Source organism: Etheostoma cragini, chromosome 1, assembly GCF_013103735.1.
Source record: "Etheostoma cragini isolate CJK2018 chromosome 1, CSU_Ecrag_1.0, whole genome shotgun sequence".
NCBI lineage: Eukaryota > Metazoa > Chordata > Actinopteri > Perciformes > Percidae > Etheostoma > Etheostoma cragini.
Window position 1 is genome coordinate 27,084,668 of NC_048407.1, and position 18,515 is coordinate 27,103,182.

The 18,515-nt window shown below is 40.4% G+C and overlaps 1 protein-coding gene across 5 annotated transcripts; it reads right to left on the reverse strand.

The window, feature by feature from the left end:
- Positions 1 to 348: 348 nt before the first annotated feature.
- pkma (pyruvate kinase M1/2a) lies at positions 349 to 18,467 on the reverse strand. Of its 5 annotated transcripts, none has more exons than XM_034868632.1 (11): positions 18,406 to 18,467; positions 10,488 to 10,672; positions 9,856 to 9,947; positions 7,123 to 7,254; positions 6,835 to 7,021; positions 6,439 to 6,709; positions 6,071 to 6,221; positions 5,434 to 5,586; positions 3,721 to 3,887; positions 1,816 to 1,997; positions 349 to 1,641 (listed from the first exon to the last, which is right to left on the reverse strand). In XM_034868632.1, exons 1-11 carry the CDS (start codon positions 18,450 to 18,452, stop codon positions 1,535 to 1,537), a joined length of 1,674 nt encoding a protein of 557 aa, XP_034724523.1. In that variant the 5' UTR covers positions 18,453 to 18,467; the 3' UTR covers positions 349 to 1,534. The 5 variants fall into 5 exon arrangements, with proteins under 5 accessions (XP_034724523.1, XP_034724533.1, XP_034724541.1 ...); XM_034868642.1 differs by lacking the exon at positions 18,406 to 18,467 and adding an exon at positions 16,709 to 16,966; XM_034868650.1 differs by lacking the exon at positions 18,406 to 18,467 and adding an exon at positions 16,545 to 16,566.
- Between the last annotated feature and the right edge of the window lie 48 nt (positions 18,468 to 18,515).

Sequence of the window (18,515 nt, forward strand, 5' to 3'; positions counted from 1 at the left end):
TTTTAAAGATGATTTTTGGGGCATTTTTAGGCCTTTATTTTCACAGGACAGAATAAGATGTGAAAAAGGAGAGGGGGGAATGACAGCAAAGGGCTGCAGGTTGGAGTCACAATCATGACTGCTGCGTCGAGGAGTATACCTCTGTTTATTCGCCTGCTCTACCAACTGCACTAACCCCGCCACGACTTTGTGCTTTGAATGGACTTAATAGTAATTATCAGTTAGGAATATGGTACACTTTTAAGGAGGAATAGAGAAATTCTTTACCATTTTCTTATTTGGCCTTAATCATTAATATAAATACAATGTACCACCTGAAATTTAAACTCAAATATTTGAAAGACAGAGTTAAGGTAGGTGTTCATCTCTTTAATTGATGGAAATCCAGTCTTTTAGGACAGCTAAACATAACATGTTTACATTTAGTTAGTTCTTACACTAGTATTACAATCAGAAGCATGTTAAGACACATGAAGACAGCTACAGCGGGTCACCAACATAAAAAGGAAGGACAAGCAGAGGGGTTCTACTGTTTACCCACTGTGGTTTAGAGGGAGAGGGTGTCAACCCTTCACTAGCTCCCCTTTGAAAATAAACCCTTAAAAGTGCTCAATAATAGTCATCTTTAGTGAACCATACATAAATGCCAACTTAGAAATGATCCAAATGCAAATAAAAAGGTAAAGGCATTATGATGCATCTAATGAAATAAATACAGTAACTAGCTCAAACACCACTGAGATGGACATCCAAAACTAACATTTCTTTATTGTCAGACAAAATATAAGTAGTAGTGGATGTCCCAAAACAAAACCAACAGCTTCACAAAAGTCAAGCATAATATTGAATGTAACATTGTCTGGAGGAGTGCAACACTTACATATACACTTAAAATACAGTGATAGCTGGCATAGGGAACAGACACATCATACAGACACTACTACAGAAGGATCCGTTTGGGTGGAAGGTTGGAGCCAAGGCTGCTCTGTGGGAGGAGCCCTTACATTTAGGATGCCACACGTTTGTTCGTTACATCGGCAGAGGAGTGTGATTAGTAAACTGGTACAGTACTCAAGGTGCTCTGGTAAGATCAGCCTGCCCTGACACCAACTCCACCTAAACAAGAGCCAGTATGCACATGCACACAGACCAGGATGCATTCACTCTGACTGGTTCCCCTTTAGTAATACAAGTGTTTGCGTGAATAAATACAGCAGTTTTTGGTCAGGGTGTATTAATCTGAGACACTGTAGACTGGTTTTATTGAGAAAATCAATGACAAATGGAGACATAATGTGGAATTGTAGCCTTTACTTCCACTCAAAAAACAGCTCCTTGGCCATGAAGACTATATATACTATACTCTATTTTCTAATTTATTTGCATTATTGTCTAAATGATCAATTGGTTAGAGATCGAGTCTGTGAGCCCAGGTGTTGGATAAGGGCTGTGAGCTGAAGTGGAGTGTGGGGTGGAGAACTATAAAAGATAGATGAAGGTGGAGGGTGAAAGCAGAGCAGCCCTGTTCGGCTGTTCAGGCAACCAGAACTACGCGCATGGTGTTGGTGTAACCGGAGCCTGGGCGCCAGCCGGTCAAGACGATGACGGCGTCTCCCACTTTGAAGAAGCCTCGGGCCTTGCCTGGTAATTAAACATTAAAACATGAATATTTACCTTAGCATTGCTTTTACACATTGTGTTTAGCACAGTGGCCTAGCTTTGCACCAATAGGTATTATCCTGGAAACACTGAACATTTGTTTTAAACTGTTAAACAGTTGTGGAAACTACTACAACAGGTGACATAGATTCTTACCCATATCCATGGCAAAGTTGACGCGCATGTCAACGTCCTCTGCCCACACGTCGTGGGCGGGCTTGGTGTAGAGGACGGGGAAAATGCCGCGGTACAGGTGGGCTTGGCGAGCCGTCTGGGCGTTACGGGTCACAGCGAGGATGGGGGCACGGGGCCTGTACCTGGAGATCAGGTGGGCGGACCTGCACATACACACAGCTAATGGTAAGATTTACCTCATTGACATAGTTTTTTAAACTAATGATTGAAAGAGTTTGACATAATACATCTGACTGTTAGGGACAAGTGCAGAACTAAAATAATAAATCATGCTTACTTTAAGGTTGAAAAAAATGTGTTTACTCTTGGTTTTAAAAGTCAGTAAGAGGCTTAGACAAGTATAGATTACTATGATATACATTTAATAGCAACATTCTGAGACAAATATTCTATAAAACCTTACATTGAACAATTTTAGCACTGTATAAGCCATTAACCTTAACACCCTGTACATGTAAATTAACTTAATACAGATGTATTCTTGGAGGAAGCAATTTAGTCTGATTAAAAACCCCACACCCAACATACAGCAGGTGTTTTTCAGATATTTTGGGGCTGGTTTAAATTTTGACAGAGCTCCTGTATGCTGGCCGTTTGCTGAGTTCAACCAATTTCATATACTTAAATCAAAACAACAACTAAAAGGTTGAGTTGTCATGCACGAACAGGTGCAACGCAACTCACACGGTAGAGAAGCTGAGCAGAGTCTTAATGCCCACACAATCAGCCAAATTAAGTGACACTTCTGGTGTATCTTGGGTGTGGCGAGCCTTGACGTCAGTTGCCCAATCAAAACGTCCACTCTCACACACCTTAGACTTTGATTTGCATTAAACCGGTGAGGACTAGGGGCTGAAGAAATGACCTGACCCACAATTTATACTACAGTGGTATAATGTTAAAAACAGGGAAGAACAAGGTTACATGTATGTTACTGTATAAAGTAGCACTGTACCGTTTTCTGATTTGATATACTATAAGAAGTTACAGTATGTAGTATCTCATATGATGTTAAATAAGGTATGTGAAGGATGGCCATTGGGACTGGGCTAATGACAACTCCTACTTTTGCGATCTGTTGCTATCTCCACCCACCCTATGTAACAGCGCACTTCAGACACACACACACACACACACACACACACACACACACACACACACACAACATCAAAAGGAGAGGGGGCTCTGCGAGAGCCAATTAAGTGTTGGAGGGAGAATCAGAAGCTGCGTTGTCGTCACCTTACCGCCTGGACTCAGATCCCTTCACCTTTTGCCTTCTCTTTCTTACCTCCCAGGCTTGGTGAGAACAATCATGGCACTAGCACAGCATTTGAAGGCTGACTCAACGGCACCAACAGCTACGACCTCAGAGGGGTCTCTGGTCAGTTGGGAGTTTCTCCTCAGCTCCTCAAACTGCCGTCTGTGGAAGGTGGCGGCCTCGGCCTCTCGTGCTATCTGAGCCCAGAGGAACCACGAGGGAGGGGAAGGGTGGGGGTTACTCTTAATCCCCCACACTACCACAACTGCACACCGAGTCATTCACACCACTGGGAGTGACGCGCAAATGCATAGCTAGATTCCTGGTTGAACAAGGTTAGTTGTTGGTATAATGATGGACTAACATCAGTCAAACGTTTGGTAAATGTGTAAATTTGTGCCTTTTTACTGCAGGTCTTTGAAAAAGAGCTTCCATTTGTCCACTTGGGTAAAAATCAACCAGCAGTCTACTTAAGGCATTTGCCAGACTCTCCCAGTTAGTTTGTCAGTCAGTCAGTCCCTGTCTGGCCCTACTCTCCCTCTCTCAGACTCCTAAAGTACCGATTTCATTTTCCTCCTTGAACTGCTAGGACCAGATAAACAGCCTACCTTCCAGAGCCAGTGAGCACAATCAACCCAGAGGCTAAGCTCTTAAAAGAGGCCTCAACAGCGCCGATTGCAATAGCCTCAGCGGGGTCTTTGCAGTGCGGCGTGGAACGACGCAGGTCCTCAAACACCTGTCGGTGGAACATGGCTGCCTCGGCTTCACGAGCAATCTGGCACAATTGAGGGCAAGATGCATCAAGACAAGGCATTCCCCCCCAACCAGACACACACACACACACATTAAAAGAGGTAAATGATTGGAGGGAAAAAGGAGAAAGGTCAGGAAAACGGAACAGAGAAGGACAGTGTTAGAGAGACACAAGAAGAATAGAAGATAAACAATGAATAGAAGAGTAAAGGTGTGCAGTTAGTGGGGGGGGGGGGGTAAATGTTAAAACAAATCCAAGAGGCAACATTTTTCCACAACATTTACATGAGGTATTAGAAAAACAAAACAGTACAATACAACCTATTCTAATCTGTGGACAACTATACTGCTGAGATAACCTTTTTGAAAGGACTATTTAACATTAGGTTTAAAAGAAACAAAATGAAAGAGCTGAGTTTAATAAAAAATTAAAACTTAAAGTATTAAAAACAAAAATTAACTCAACTGGGAATTGAAAAATGGAGCTGGGAGTTAGGCCATGCATGTGACTGCACACACATGTAAAGAAAAAACATTCAGGAGGAACGAACTAATGTATTAGTAAGATTGTAGAAAATGAGATGAAGACAATGCCAGATAATAAAAGATAATAGAAGTGACTTAGAAGCAGAGTTAGGCCACGTAATGTTACAAGAAGTCTTCTCATTAAAAGTACGGTGTTAGGCCAGTGAAAATTGATGTTCACTTTGGACTGTGAAGCATCTCATGCAAAATCAGCTGGAAGACAGCAAGCTCAAAGGGGGGGGGGGGGGATGGTGCAGTACTGCTGAGTCACCCCTGCATCTGCATAGCAGTGCAAAAACTGATTGTAGCCGAGAACGGTGGAGGTTAGCCAAGAAAGACTTGAACAGCGAGCCAGACCTTCCTCCACAGCGCTGCGGAGATTGGTCTGGTAATGCGAGACTACCTTAGTTTGGGTGGATTAAAACGGTCCCTACATGCCATCACGGTAAGTTATACATTTGACTGTGTGACAATGTATCAAAAAACACTGTCACAATTATCACAACTGGCAGGAAATTATGCAGGTCCAGCCGTTTATAACATCTGTACGGATGGATCGAATCTCACAAGGATGAACAAATAGTGGTTTTCCCAACTATGCACACCATTAACATACCATTACCTGTAACCGATCAAATTTGTAATTGATGATCATACACTGATTACTCAAAAGCGTGCATAAAAGGTGGTGAATCCATAAACTGGAAATCAGTGGATGGATAAATGAATGAACGAGAGGCTCTTCCAGTTGGCCTAACAAACTGACACCTTCTTCAGCAGCTGTTAGGCCAAGTGGAAAAAGAGATGCGGCGTCATTGGGAAACTGAGTGAGAAGCCACAGAAGTGTTCAGGGGAACACAAAAAATCAGGAAAAGAGAAAGAGTAGTCTCCCAGACTTAAGAGCATGCTTTACGATAAATGAAGCAGATGAAGCCCTTGAGCATAATTATTCTCTCTAATAATCCTTTTTTAAATGATATCTCATCATGCTTTGAGTTTGAATACATTATTGCAATGTGTATCTTGAATATACATTAACTCACCATGTGCTGTGTGCGTACTGCCTCCAGAGGGTAATCTCCCTTGGCAGTCTCTCCGCTCAGCATGATGCAGTCGGCTCCGTCTAACACGGCGTTGGCTACGTCACTGCCCTCAGCACGGGTGGGTCGGGGCTTCTTGATCATGCTCTCCAACATCTAAATGGTGTTTGTGTGAGGTTTAAGAAGGTAACATTCACAAATTTCAAGATAACCAGCCTTTTGAGTGACCTGGTTTTACAGGCTGCATTACAGTAAAGTACATGTAATTTACTGAACTTACTATACGGTTCTACTATTTACCTTTACCCACTAAGTCAGGAAATCATTTCTGGAAAATATTTATCAAAAATCTCATTGTATAAGAACATTTTGTAAAAGCACCAATATTCAATCCTACAATTCTGTAGCAATATTGACATTGAGGTATTTGGCCACAAATGTCGTGATATTTGATTTTCTCTATATTTCCCAGGCCTAACTGAGACTGCCCTTCTTCACATTAATATGGGTGCAAATATGGACACATTTGAGCGGTCCAGTACACCCAGTCATCTGCCAGTCTTTAAAAATAAAATAAACCTCAGCTCCTGAGTCTGATATAGCTTAAGAAAGGCCATTATGTCCTTTGCTTTTATCTAACCTGAGTTGCACAGGTGATTGGCTTGCCAGCTCTGTTGCAGCGACCAATCATCATCTTCTGGGCTAGGAAGACCTTTTCTGTGGGGATCTCAATTCCCAGGTCACCACGGGCCACCATGATGCCATCGCTGGCCTCCATGATCTCATCAAATCTGCACAGGAGACAGAAAGGAACTCATTTTAATCACAACGTAAAACTGCCAATTATCATAGGATGTTTGGCGTTTGAAGGCCATGTAAAAAGAGTGGATTAATAAAAAAAACGAGGAATAAATTAAATAAGATTATCACGGCACAATTATCAAGGTGTAAACAAAAGATACATTTTTAGATCCCATACATAAACAAAAACACTTTGTCCACACTCACCTGCGTACACCCTCGTGGTTCTCAAGCTTGCTGATGATCTTGATGTCTTTGCCTTTCTCTCCCAGCACTGCTCTGACAGCGTGAACATCTGCTGCCTTGCGGATGAAGGAGGCAAAGACCATGTCGACTCCGTGCTGCAAGCCAAACTGCAGGTCCTGGATGTCCTTCTCTGAAACAGCAGGCAGGTCTACAGCAGCACCGGGGAGGTTCACTCCCTTCTTGCTACCCAGGGTTCCGCCGTTCTCAATCTCACATATGAGGAAATCAGAACCTAGAGAGACATTAACATATTAACAGGCTGAGGCCTTTCATTGGATTTAGTACAGCACAGCAGTGCTTTCAAAACATTTAATGATCACATGAGATTTAATTCATGTTTGCCAGTCCTCCACTCACCAATTTCCTTGACCTGCAGGGATATAAGACCGTCGTCAATATAGATCTTGCTACCAACTTCCACCACTTTGGTAATGTTCTTGTAGTCGAGCCAGAGGATCTCCTCACTGCAGTTCTCCTGATAACCATCGTCCAAGGTGATCTTGATCATGTTGCCCTTCTTCAACTCCACCTCAGCTGTGCCGCTCTGTCAAATCATTAACAGACATCATTTTTACTTTGTGGTTGGTTTTCCTGCTAAATGCTTTTTAAGCCATTTTCAGGACTACTAGGCAATGTTAAACTCACTCCCTTGATGAGGCCAGTCCTGATCTCTGGGCCCTTGGTGTCCAGGGCAATGCCGATAGGCCTGTATTGGATACTGCCAGGCTCAAAGCTCTCACATGCCTCTCGCACATTTTTGATGGTCTCTGCATGGTACTAAAAAAAAGGGAGGTACAACAAGTTGTAATATCTCCAGAGATAACGCCGAGCAAGATACTAAACTGATTTAATTTTTGTATTTTGTTCATACCTGTGACTTACAACAAATTATGATACTATCACACACAAATAAATAAAAAGGAAATCTCTTTTTGGCAGAGGCACTGGTATTACTAGAGAGACTTACTAAGAGATAAAGGTTTTAGTCAACAGAAACAAACATTATGCCACTTTAATTGAAAGGCGAGGCATGTCTGCCATATCACCCAGTCATAAACATGAGTCATACTGTCATCAGTATAAGGGTCATACGAGTCTTTCTACAAAGTGTCAGAAGAAATCTGAGTGCACCAAGCAGAACAACTTGGAGCCTTTAAGTTCAAGTGCCTTATGATTTAAGCATTACATAACTCATTAAATAAGACCTGAGAGATCACATAACATACAATATCACTTCAGTAGCATTATACAGATATAGAATGTCATCCTATGTGTCACTAAGAATTACTTTTGTCTTTTGCCTCAAGTGTGTTTTATGAGTGGGCCAGCTGAAGAAGTGCAGTGTTTCTCAGGAGGAGGTTCCCCAGTGAAGTTGGTGTTAAGTAATAGACACAATACAACCCAACAATGGTAATCCTATCACAATTAGAAATGTAAACAGACTTGTCTGAAATCATTACTTTTGTGGCCTAATCCTGTTCACTGAGTAAACAGAATCTGGTGGCCGACCTTGAACCTGAAAAATGTTTTCGGGAATTGATTGAAGATAACTTCGGGGAAATTCAGCACTGTCACATTAATGTTGCAGCCATCTTGGCGAGTGTTTAAAGACAGCTCTCTGCTGCACATGGCTTAAACTGCGCACCTGGGAAACCAGAGCTTTCAGTAATAACTTAAGTGGCAGGTAATCACTTTGGCTGACTTTCACACTGGCAACACATTGAGCTAACACTGCTTTCACTGCACTGGATAGTGCAGAATTTTAGTAAGAGACCGAGGTGTGGTAGACAATGTTGCACAGGTGACCTAATTGTACTGTATGTCATTTTTGTTTAAAGGTCAGGGTCCATAACTTTGTAATTCCATTTTCTACATGTATAGCAAGCATGTAAAGTGAAACTCCATTTCACATTTAGCTAGTTCTCATTTCATTAGATATTAATATTGTTTCTTGTTTTTTTAAGAAATGTGACAACTGGATTTGCAACATAATCTACATCCCACTTCTTACTTTAGTTTAAAGTGGACTGACCTTGGTGTTGGTTTTTCAACACACACAATTACAGTGTCAACATGCTGCCTGCTGAGGAGATCAAGGGCAGGGCAGGAAGCTACAGAGGACGTATTTATAGTACCCAAAGCAAACTTATTTTGCTTTTCTCCAAATCTAGGCCAACTTTTGATGTTGTTAAAACACCTAGACCCACAAAAACCAGATACTTTTCATGAAGAAGAATTTCAAACAATATCTTAAATATTTGGGACTGAATCCATTTTAATTCATCTACACAAACAAGTCTTTGCCAAGAAGTGTGGGATGTATGTGTCACATCTGTTAGTGCAGTGACATTACATTTTAGGATGTAAAAGCTAAAAAAAATAGAATTCTTTGAGCTTCTTACATGCTCCTAATTTACATGGTCCGCATTTAGAAAATTGTCATGATGTCAAATGACAAACGATTACGTGACACTATAATAGTTCATCTGAATTCAAAGAGCCCCGCTTTGCATACGGATGTGCGTCTCCCCTCTTTGTTTTACCTTGAGATAGGTTGGGGCATAAAAACAACTCACCTGAACATGCTTTCTTAAGTTAGCCTTAAGTCATTCAGAGATTTTCTTTTTCTTTTTCATTAGGCAAGCAAGATATCAAAGTGATATGACTTTTCTGGCTTATAGATGAAAACTTGTACTGGCAGATGACGAGACTAATCCGCTAATTTTCATTTGTCCGTTTTTAAAATAAAAATAATTATAGTCAAGAGCGAGGTTTTACTTGTGCCCATGGGTTTCGACTTATGAATGGTTACTGAAGTTAGCTTAGGCACGTATCGGTTTGTGCACTGATACATAGCTGGGTGCTTTAGGTGAGCTATGGAGCTGGTATAAGCCACTTGATTCATCTGTCCTCCAATCGAACTTAAAAAGTATTAACTTTACAGAGCATGTGCCCTTGTGAGACACAGATCAGGCTTAAATCAGACTGCATCAGTTTGAGTTGAACTTGGTTAGAAAGCCCATGATCTGAGCTTAGGTAAAATAGCACTACTATTTTTTTTCCCCCAATTCTTGCTGGCTGGCCTATTCTTGCTCAAGAGTCAAGCTGATTTTCGTTTATAATGAATTAGGTGCTTGCTCACTGTGCATAGTTGACCTTGTACTTTCACCATAGTTAGTTTAGAGTTACCAACACTGCTTGAAAAGCTCAAGAACTAAACAAGAAACAGCAAGACAAACAAAGATCAACATACCAAGCAATACTATTCTGTGATAAGGAACAGCATGTTGATTGGAAATTATCAGCACAGTTTAAACGTGACTTTTAACAATGAGACTGGTTAGCTGTAACTTTAGAAAGAATTGTGCAAAGATCTACCTCATGTGAGCCATGGGAGAAGTTCAAGCGAGCAATGTTCATTCCAGACTTGATCATCTCTTGGAGCATTTCCACCGAACGGGAGGCTGGTCCTGCAGGCAGTTGTAGAAAGGAAAAGATTTAGGCTTGTCACAACATTTTGAATGTAACATTAATTTTACTTCTCCTGGTTGTAAAGTGAATGCATGTCCAGATTCATTTACATTTAGGACGTTTTCACACCTAACTCATTTGGTCCAGACTTTCCAGTGTGGTCCGAACCAAAATTGCAGGTGAGAAAGGCTCCTTGGATCAAAAGACAAAATGTTGGTCCGACCAAAGAGGTTGTCTCGGTCCGGCTCAAAATGAACCATGGTCTGGTTTGTTTATAGTGTTTAAGCATTTTTTGGATGGTTCGGACCAAACACAAGAAGCTCTGGTAAGCTCTCCCTCACTTAATGATTAGTACATTTCTAGTAGGATTTATTTATGAGGTCATGAAGTTAAGTGTGTGAGCGGAAACGGGTTGAAAATGTTATCATGCAATAAAACTGCGCCGTTCCCAAAGATAATCGTAATAATTATGGTGCAGCCCCACCAGGTATCCACCTAGTAGCAACCCTATCACCTTAGCAACTAAAATGTTTACCAACCAATAGTGCAGATGATGCCAGTGTTGCGGGCCGTGGTGGGCTCGGAGTCAATGTCTAGAAGGCACATGTGTTCCAGGAAGGTGTCAGCCATGGCAGCGTTGAGCTGCTGTGTCTGGATGAAGGCAGAGCCCATGTCTATAGATTTTAACTGAGGCATTGCGATCACTGGTGTAAATGGAGAAGTCCTGCGGAAAAGACAAACGGAGAAAAAGAGTTAATATAGGAGGACTCAGAGACGGCAAAATAGCTTTCTTCAGTTGACCACTGTTGGTCCAGGTTTCCTGAACTTTTTTTCAAACGTTACCAGCCACAACCAACCCAAAGATTAAAAACTGAATCTGCAGGTTTATGCACAACTTAAAGGTACTATACTATATAACAATGGTGCAGCCCTAGTGTATACTCTACATCAGATGGCCGTCAGAGTACACCAAAAGTAAAAATTTAAAAAAAATTTAAAAAAATCATAGTATTTGGCTGGTAGCTATATGTGTATAACTCAAAAGGATAGATCTAGGGTGAGAGATTTATTCCCCCACTAAGGTCAGACTGACCAGCAATTATTGGCACTTTAAGGATAATTCTTCTGCACTGCCACCATACTCCACACAGAGTAGAGTAGTATAGCTTATTGAGTTGCTACATCATATTGTACATTCTGTTCTCATCTGCCTCTCCCTGAGTCACCCATGGCAACGACATCACGAAGCTCATCTACAGGGCTGGAACTGCCAAGCTTTCATCACTCATTACTAACAAGAAAAGGGAAAAGACACCGTAAACAGCAAGCACAGACGAGATATTACATCAAATTCTGTGTAAATGGCTGAATACTTGCCTGAGGCACTTCCTTTTTTCTTCGGTCTAGCCCTGTCATCATTATGAAGGACACTGTATAAACTAGGGGTGTCACTATTCTCCAAATCCACGATTTGATTCATTGAAATGTTTTTCCCAACACTGACGGCATGCCATTTCTAGACTATTGAGTGTTGGTTTGTAAAGATCAACAGGTCGATGGTGATATGCCCTCACATCTATCATTTACATTTACTAATTCTTCTTTAAAAAGATCGGGACTATTTAAGTGCTGGGTCCTCGTGTGGTGGTCAAAAATGGGCCTATCTGTATTTCTTTACAGAAGCTGAGATCTAAAAACGGGAAGCCTAGTTGATAGCATTACCAAACGTCCCTCACTTCCTTAAGGTTAAGACCTTGCCAGACAAAAATGTTGCTTCAATACTTGTAAGTGAAAAAAACTCTTACAAGAAAGTGTGCTGACTACCTACATTCCCACTGCCATACACTGATGTACCGTGTGTGTGCCCAAGCGGGGTTGAATCTGTACACTATCCACCTGTTGAACTTTTCACAATCAACTCATCCGTACAAAACAATGTGAAGATACTGTCCATGATCATACATTTAAAACTAATGCCACTTCAAACAAGGATAGAAAGTGTTTTAGAATTTAAAAAATTAAATTAAATTTAACATTAAAATTGAAGTTAAACAAAGCATAAAAATTGATGTTGATGGAAGATACCAATAGCCCAATGAAACATTTTTCTCAATTGGTTTTAAATATGACTCCCTGCCAGGTCCAGCAGTCTCAGCCACAAGGGACAGATTAAGTTGTCTCTGTTTAAATTATACATTGAAGTGCATTTAAAAAAAGAACACACTCACTGGTTGCTTCTTTAGCAGAGCAACAGGATGATAAACTGATATCTCTTTATGGGAATAACAGGGTTCATAGGACTTTTAACCAAGACTTTTCGTCAAATTCCATGACTATATAATCCTGAAAATCTTAGTAGACATTATACAATAAAAATAAAAATCAGAGTTAACGTTTATCCTCAGAGGTTTAACAATAAAATAAATGACAATGTATGCGGTTCATAGTGGAATTTGTAATATCACGCCCAGAATAGAACGTTAAGGTTAAGAAGACTTGAAAAAAAAAATGTATGGAAAGTTTTTTTTTATTACTCGCATCTTATATTCAGAATCAGCTTAATTCGCCAGGTATGAGAACACATACGAGGAATTTGACTTAGGTTGGAGCAAATCTTGCTATGTTAAAAAAAACTTTTTAAAAAGACTTTTCCAAAATTTTCTGGTTCTTTTTAAATTTTTACTAAACCTTTTCAGGCCTAGAATTTGCATTTTCAAATTCCATAACTTGCCCAGGTTTTTTCAAAACTTGTGAATCCTGGAATAACTCCCTCTTGTTGACAGTGTGAAAATAAAGCCAAATTTGACCCAAAAAAAAATGTTACTTAGGAAAATCAGTCTCATCTTCATAGAACAGGTTGCGTAGGCTGATGACTTAGGCTACTTGTAAAGGATCGCTGTGGCAACTGCCCCTCACCCCTCCAAAAAATCTCTCAAAAGGAACGTGTGTTCCATTCAACAGTAACACTAGTGGTCTGATCTCCTCTTACTCATCACGTCCTAATTGCAAATGCATCACGGTGGGGGATTCCAGGCAATGCCACTATACTAACAAGCTCCTTCAACGGGAGCTGCAGGCTGATGATGTAATACTTGAGTCAATGGGGCAGACCAGTGCTGTACGTGAGCACAGTCACATCCCACTACTGCAACACTTGTTCCATTTTTCATTCATTTATAAATTCTCTTTTTGAAGAAACAGAATTCATTAATAATAATAATAATAATAATAATAATAATAATAAGTATGCTACATGGCATTTCTTCACTAAATGTTCATCAATAGTATAATACCAGGAGTGGAACCAAGCTAAACCCCACTGTTGATGGGAGAAAAGAAAACTACCTAATGATACTTAACAATAAATAATCAATTTATTGTTTTAGCATTTTAACCATTAAAAACATCAGATCATTGCTGGTTACCGCTTCTCAAGTGTAAAAATATGCTGTTACAGTGGCTTGTTACATAACTTACAAGGGCAATTCCCTTAACTACTTTATTTAAAGACTAACAATATACAACAAACTATCTAGACATGGATATGGCAGCCAATTTGGTTAAGAATCACTCTAAACTGCTTTGCTATTGGAGCATGACCAATATAAATATTGCAACTTCACAGGTTAATGTACTACTACAACAATGCAACACTGACAGTTGCAATTGCAAAACTGAAAGGGATGCACATTGAGCTTAAGAGGGAAATTATGAGAACCCCCCCTTCCCTTTTCCATTTGAATCAGAGTTTCCCTCTATTTCCAAACAGGCTTACTAAGAAATCACTATGTGTCATGCATTGTGTTATGTTTAGCTTGTTATGTGCATCCACAACACAATTTGCTCTGAATCTTTGCATTACTGTCATGGAGTCACTTTAAATTAGTGAACAAGTCCTAGCATGTATCTTTGTTGGTTTAATTGAATGCCATCCTCAGGCTTGTCAACCTCATATACTACCTGTATTCTCAGGTGAGGTGTTATTTTTGAAGCTATCAGAGGAAATGTGTTGATATTACTTTGAAAATCAGGTAGTAGCCAAACTATCCCTCAGCAAGTGCAGTAATTTCTTTCTATGTCTGATAGAGCTTGCCAAATCCTGGTTGTTATGGAAAGATAACATGACATCATTGAAAGAATTGCTGACAGACAGAAATGGTGCGTGACCCCAGGACAGCCAGTGAGCAGCAGCCATCACAAGCCAAAAGCAGACATAATAACTCAGACACGGATGCAGGGCTAACTTTAGAGCCGCCTGCTAATAATCACTGCAAATCCCCACCAAAGACTTGTTCTGTAGCATTGAAGCATACTCTGTTGTAACATGCATGCAGTCACCGTCTTTCTAAATAATTTCCTTATCACTATGCCTGTGCAATCATTAGCAGCCACCGTAGCGTTGCTGTACAAGGTGACATGACATTTAGTGTTATCTACTAGAATTTGATGCAACTCTGGGCTAATCCAAGTTGGCTCACAGAGACAGTTTCCATCCGTCACACTCACTCATTCAACCACAGTTTGCAGGTTGCACTACATACCCCCAGTAGATTTTTCTGGACCTCCTGGGGACAAACAGACACGTTACAACCAATGACCTCCACAACAACCCCAGTCTGTTGGATCTTCCAATGTTAATGAGCGAACCACTCCCTGCAACTGCATTCCAAGCTAAACTGACTGCTGCAGTGCGCGTGCATACATATGACACTTTCAGGTGCTCAAGAGTAAATCCCTTCGGTAAGGATAAAGGATATGAAGAGTGCCTGCTTTGACTGGGTCGCCATAACCGCATACATTGGACATGCATGAGATATCCACAACGATACGCCAGAGCCACACCACTGGCATTAGCAGCCGAGGTCATACAACACCCCAGGACTAAAAACGGAGGCTTGGCTAATAATAACACACAACATGCACAGTCTGTTTGTAGAAATATAATGCTAAGAAGTACGATGGTATTTGCACTATGTATGCCTGTAAAATCCTAAACAAACCATGTAGCTGAGGTACTGCTGTACAAATTCATTGCATTTAAAATACACGTAAATCATCTGGCAACATTTTTAAGTAAAGCACTTTGCATCAAATTGAGTGCATAGAGCTTTTTCAGTACAGTCAAGTCTATCTGCCGTGGCAAAGTGATACCCATAATTGGTAGTTTTCCAACCCATGGCTTCACATAGCATTAGTCAGCAAACATGCAGCATTGTTGGGAAGGAAAGGACTGCATGAGATAAGTGCCAGCTGCAAGAGGCCTAGTCTACTGCACTGACAACAAGCTCAGCTGCACCTTACCACCAGGTCAAGGACACTTCAATCCAGGACAGAAAATGAAAGTTTTGCCTGGTGGACTACACATTAATCGACTAATCTGTAGTTTTGGTCTTAGTAGACTAAATTTCATTAGTCATTTTAATATGCTTTCTCATGCCAAATGACTTATTTCCCGAAAAAACATGCGCATAATCTCTGGTAAACACAAGATTTAAAAAATATTTCTCACAATACAGCACAGCACAAGCAGGCTACGCCAAAGGCACTATGCATATCCTACCTAAGACACAGTTCATGTATTTTATATTACAATTTAAAATGCACCTTTTACACAAAGCACTGCCTTGGTCAAATCATCTTTCTGCTGTCTGGGAACAGGCCTTAGTAATCCCATACCAGACAACACAGTCCAAGCTGCCAGACAGAGACTAAAAGCCAAAACTTCTTAACATATTTAATAACAACTTAACTTAAACCTAAACCTATTTGTCGTAGACAATGTGTTAGACCTGCCCATGTATCCAGTGTCAACAAGGCCTATCTGTGGCACTACCACTGCAGCAAACTACTAAAGTGAAGCTGCATAGGCACTGAAGAGATTTCAATCTTCATTTACCATAAGATGGTTATTTCCTACAGCATAACGAGCGAGGTTCAAATCTGTTTTAAGTGTTTCTGGTGAAATAAGACAGGAAAGAATTATGTATAAAAGGATGAACTCGAGGAATGTATCGACTGACTAACTGCCATTTGAAGGAAAACGACGAGAACACAAGGCTTTTAAGTATGCTGGGGAGTTTGAGCTTTAGCGCATTTGTTTCCCTAGTCAAGACGCTATATTATAATAAAGGCCTTAACTGCAGACGATGCGCTAAAGGTCACGTTCTCATCCTGCGTCACATTTTCTGATCTAGAGACGTCACAGAGACTGACCAATGGGATGCCGAAAGGACGGAGCCGCCACACCCACAACAGGAGGCAACAGGAAGCGTTTCTCCAACGTTCAACTCTTCACGCATCACGTTTAATTTCAGTTATAATAATTGTGTTTAGCGATAAAACAAGACTACAACGTAGTAGCAAGTTGGTGACAAAAAGGATATGCTCAGCACACGGACACCTTCTCTTTCTCTATCCATTAATTGCATTTTCAAATCAATGTTTTATAACAAATACCAAACCAGCATAGCAGGACACACAATAGCTCGTCTAAGATAATCACATACGTCCAAGTGTAAAGGCTTTTTAAAATTAGCTTTAAAATGTCAAGCTAGATACTGAAGCCACCAGTGAACGACTAACTAACGTTAACTTACGTTACATGCCCGGATTTAGCTACAGCTCGCAGGATGTAACGTTAGCTACAGCTGTAATAAAAGACAAAAGGCATTATGTGAAGGCGCAAATGTCCCACAAGTTATCAGGTCACTTCGTAGGATCGTTAAGCGACAAAATTGCAGTCCGTGTTGAGGATACCCACCTTTTTTCGCTGAACAACTGCTCTGACTGATGTAACTGCCGTTGTTACACTGAGAGACAGGCTCAAGGTGATCTCTCTAGCTAGTCCCTGACTCTGCGGAACTACTTTCTTGTGATGCTGAGACATATCCATCCGAGAGAATACAGATACATGACAATAAAAACACAGTGTGAACACATTTATATCAACCGCACTCATCACAGACTACGCAAATGTGTAATTTATGTTAGCATCACTCTTGTAGAAATTCAAGGAATGGTAAAAACTCAAATCGAAGCGGAATGATACGCAGATACGCGGTGGAAGTGCTTGGTAAAGTAAGGGAACCAATAGCGGCACGTGAATGCATCAGTAGAGCACGGAGTCATACATGTGACTGTGGATGGCGTGCTGTAATTTCCTGAAAACCTCAGTGGTTTGGTTTCAACGATTATTCGGTGTCTTTAGCAGTTTAAGCTCCCTTTTAGAGATACACATGAGTCATTTATCATGTTGTCGTTATATGTTTGAAACCATACTGCGGAAATCATCGGCTGCCGAAATGATTCATGGGAAGCATCAGCACACGCGATGCATTATACGGTAACTGTAGGATAAAAAAGGTAGATCTTGTAAGATACCAAAATATAATTTACTCCCTTCTAATGTTTTTAATTTACTCTTAATGCCCCAAATGTCTGTAGTCACAGCCACTCAATGCGTTTTTGAGTGATGAATCAAGGACCCTCGTGGTATTAATACATCCTTGATAGTACCTTGCCACTGTGCTGTATTTAAGGCAACACTTCCATCTAGTGATGAAAAATAATATAACAGTTAGTAGATAGTTTCCAATGACATTCATTCATTTATAGTTACTTCATATTGAGTATTGGAAAAACACGTGTTCTTATTATATGATATAGCGTTCTTCACACCATTTACTCCATATTTAATCTCTTTTATATTGTACTCTATATTTAATTGATTTTACTTTCTACACATTCAAAAAAGCATATTGGAGACAACCAAATATTTAATCTCTTTTATATTCTACTCTATATTTAACTGATTTTACATTCTACACATTCTGAAATAGCATATTGGACACAACCAATATTGCTTTACTAACACTCTGCACAGAATGCAGATACATTTACAACAGTATAGGCCTACAATTAACTTCTACTACGTTTTTGAATGTTTGGACATAATAATTATTTGATTTCCACAGAACATAAAAAGCCTTAGAAACTTTTGTTGTAGCACAGTACATTGCCATGCTTTTTTTCGACATAATAAGTGGAATGCTATGCCATTGCTAATCAGTGATGGCATATTAATGGCCAACAGTCATTACAGATATACAGTAGTTGTTTGTCCAGTGCAGACTCTAGACAGCTGTATCGCATATGTTCCCCAGGATGATTCATTCTGGTGCTGGCAGACAGAAACTACATTTTTGACACAGACACATACCCACCCAACTGTTTACTATATCTCAATCATTGTGAGATCCAAATCTAAACATTTAAACGTTTCAACACAGATTAGACTAATCAACCTGGCAAAGATACTCCTCAAAGTTCTATTTTATAATTTTTTTAAAAACTGGTGCTATACTCAATTTTATTTTCTTGACTCCTTGCAGCCTATTGTGCAGGTGGACTCTTCACTGAGTCCATGTCTCCTTGCGCTGTGTCCCTTTTTGCTCTCACCTGTTCACAGCTGAGGTGGTGTTAGCACTGCTGCTTCCACTGCCCATGTTGCTGTTTCACTGCCTGCTGGCAGCTTCTGCATGGATTCACTCCACTCCACTACCTGAGGC

Excerpts from the sequence above, each read along its gene's own strand:
- pkma (XM_034868622.1), bottom strand. The coding sequence starts at position 14,815 with ATGACCTCGGCTGCTAATGCCAGTGGTGTGGCTCTGGCGTATCGTTGT. Across the intron at positions 3,310-5,433 it reads CAGTACGCACACAGCACATG|ATAGCACGAGAGGCCGAGGC; the intron begins GTGAGTTAATGT and ends CTCTGGGCTCAG. Across the intron at positions 1,998-3,142 it reads GTTCTCACCAAGCCTGGGAG|GTCCGCCCACCTGATCTCCA; the intron begins GTAAGAAAGAGA and ends GTGTATGTGCAG.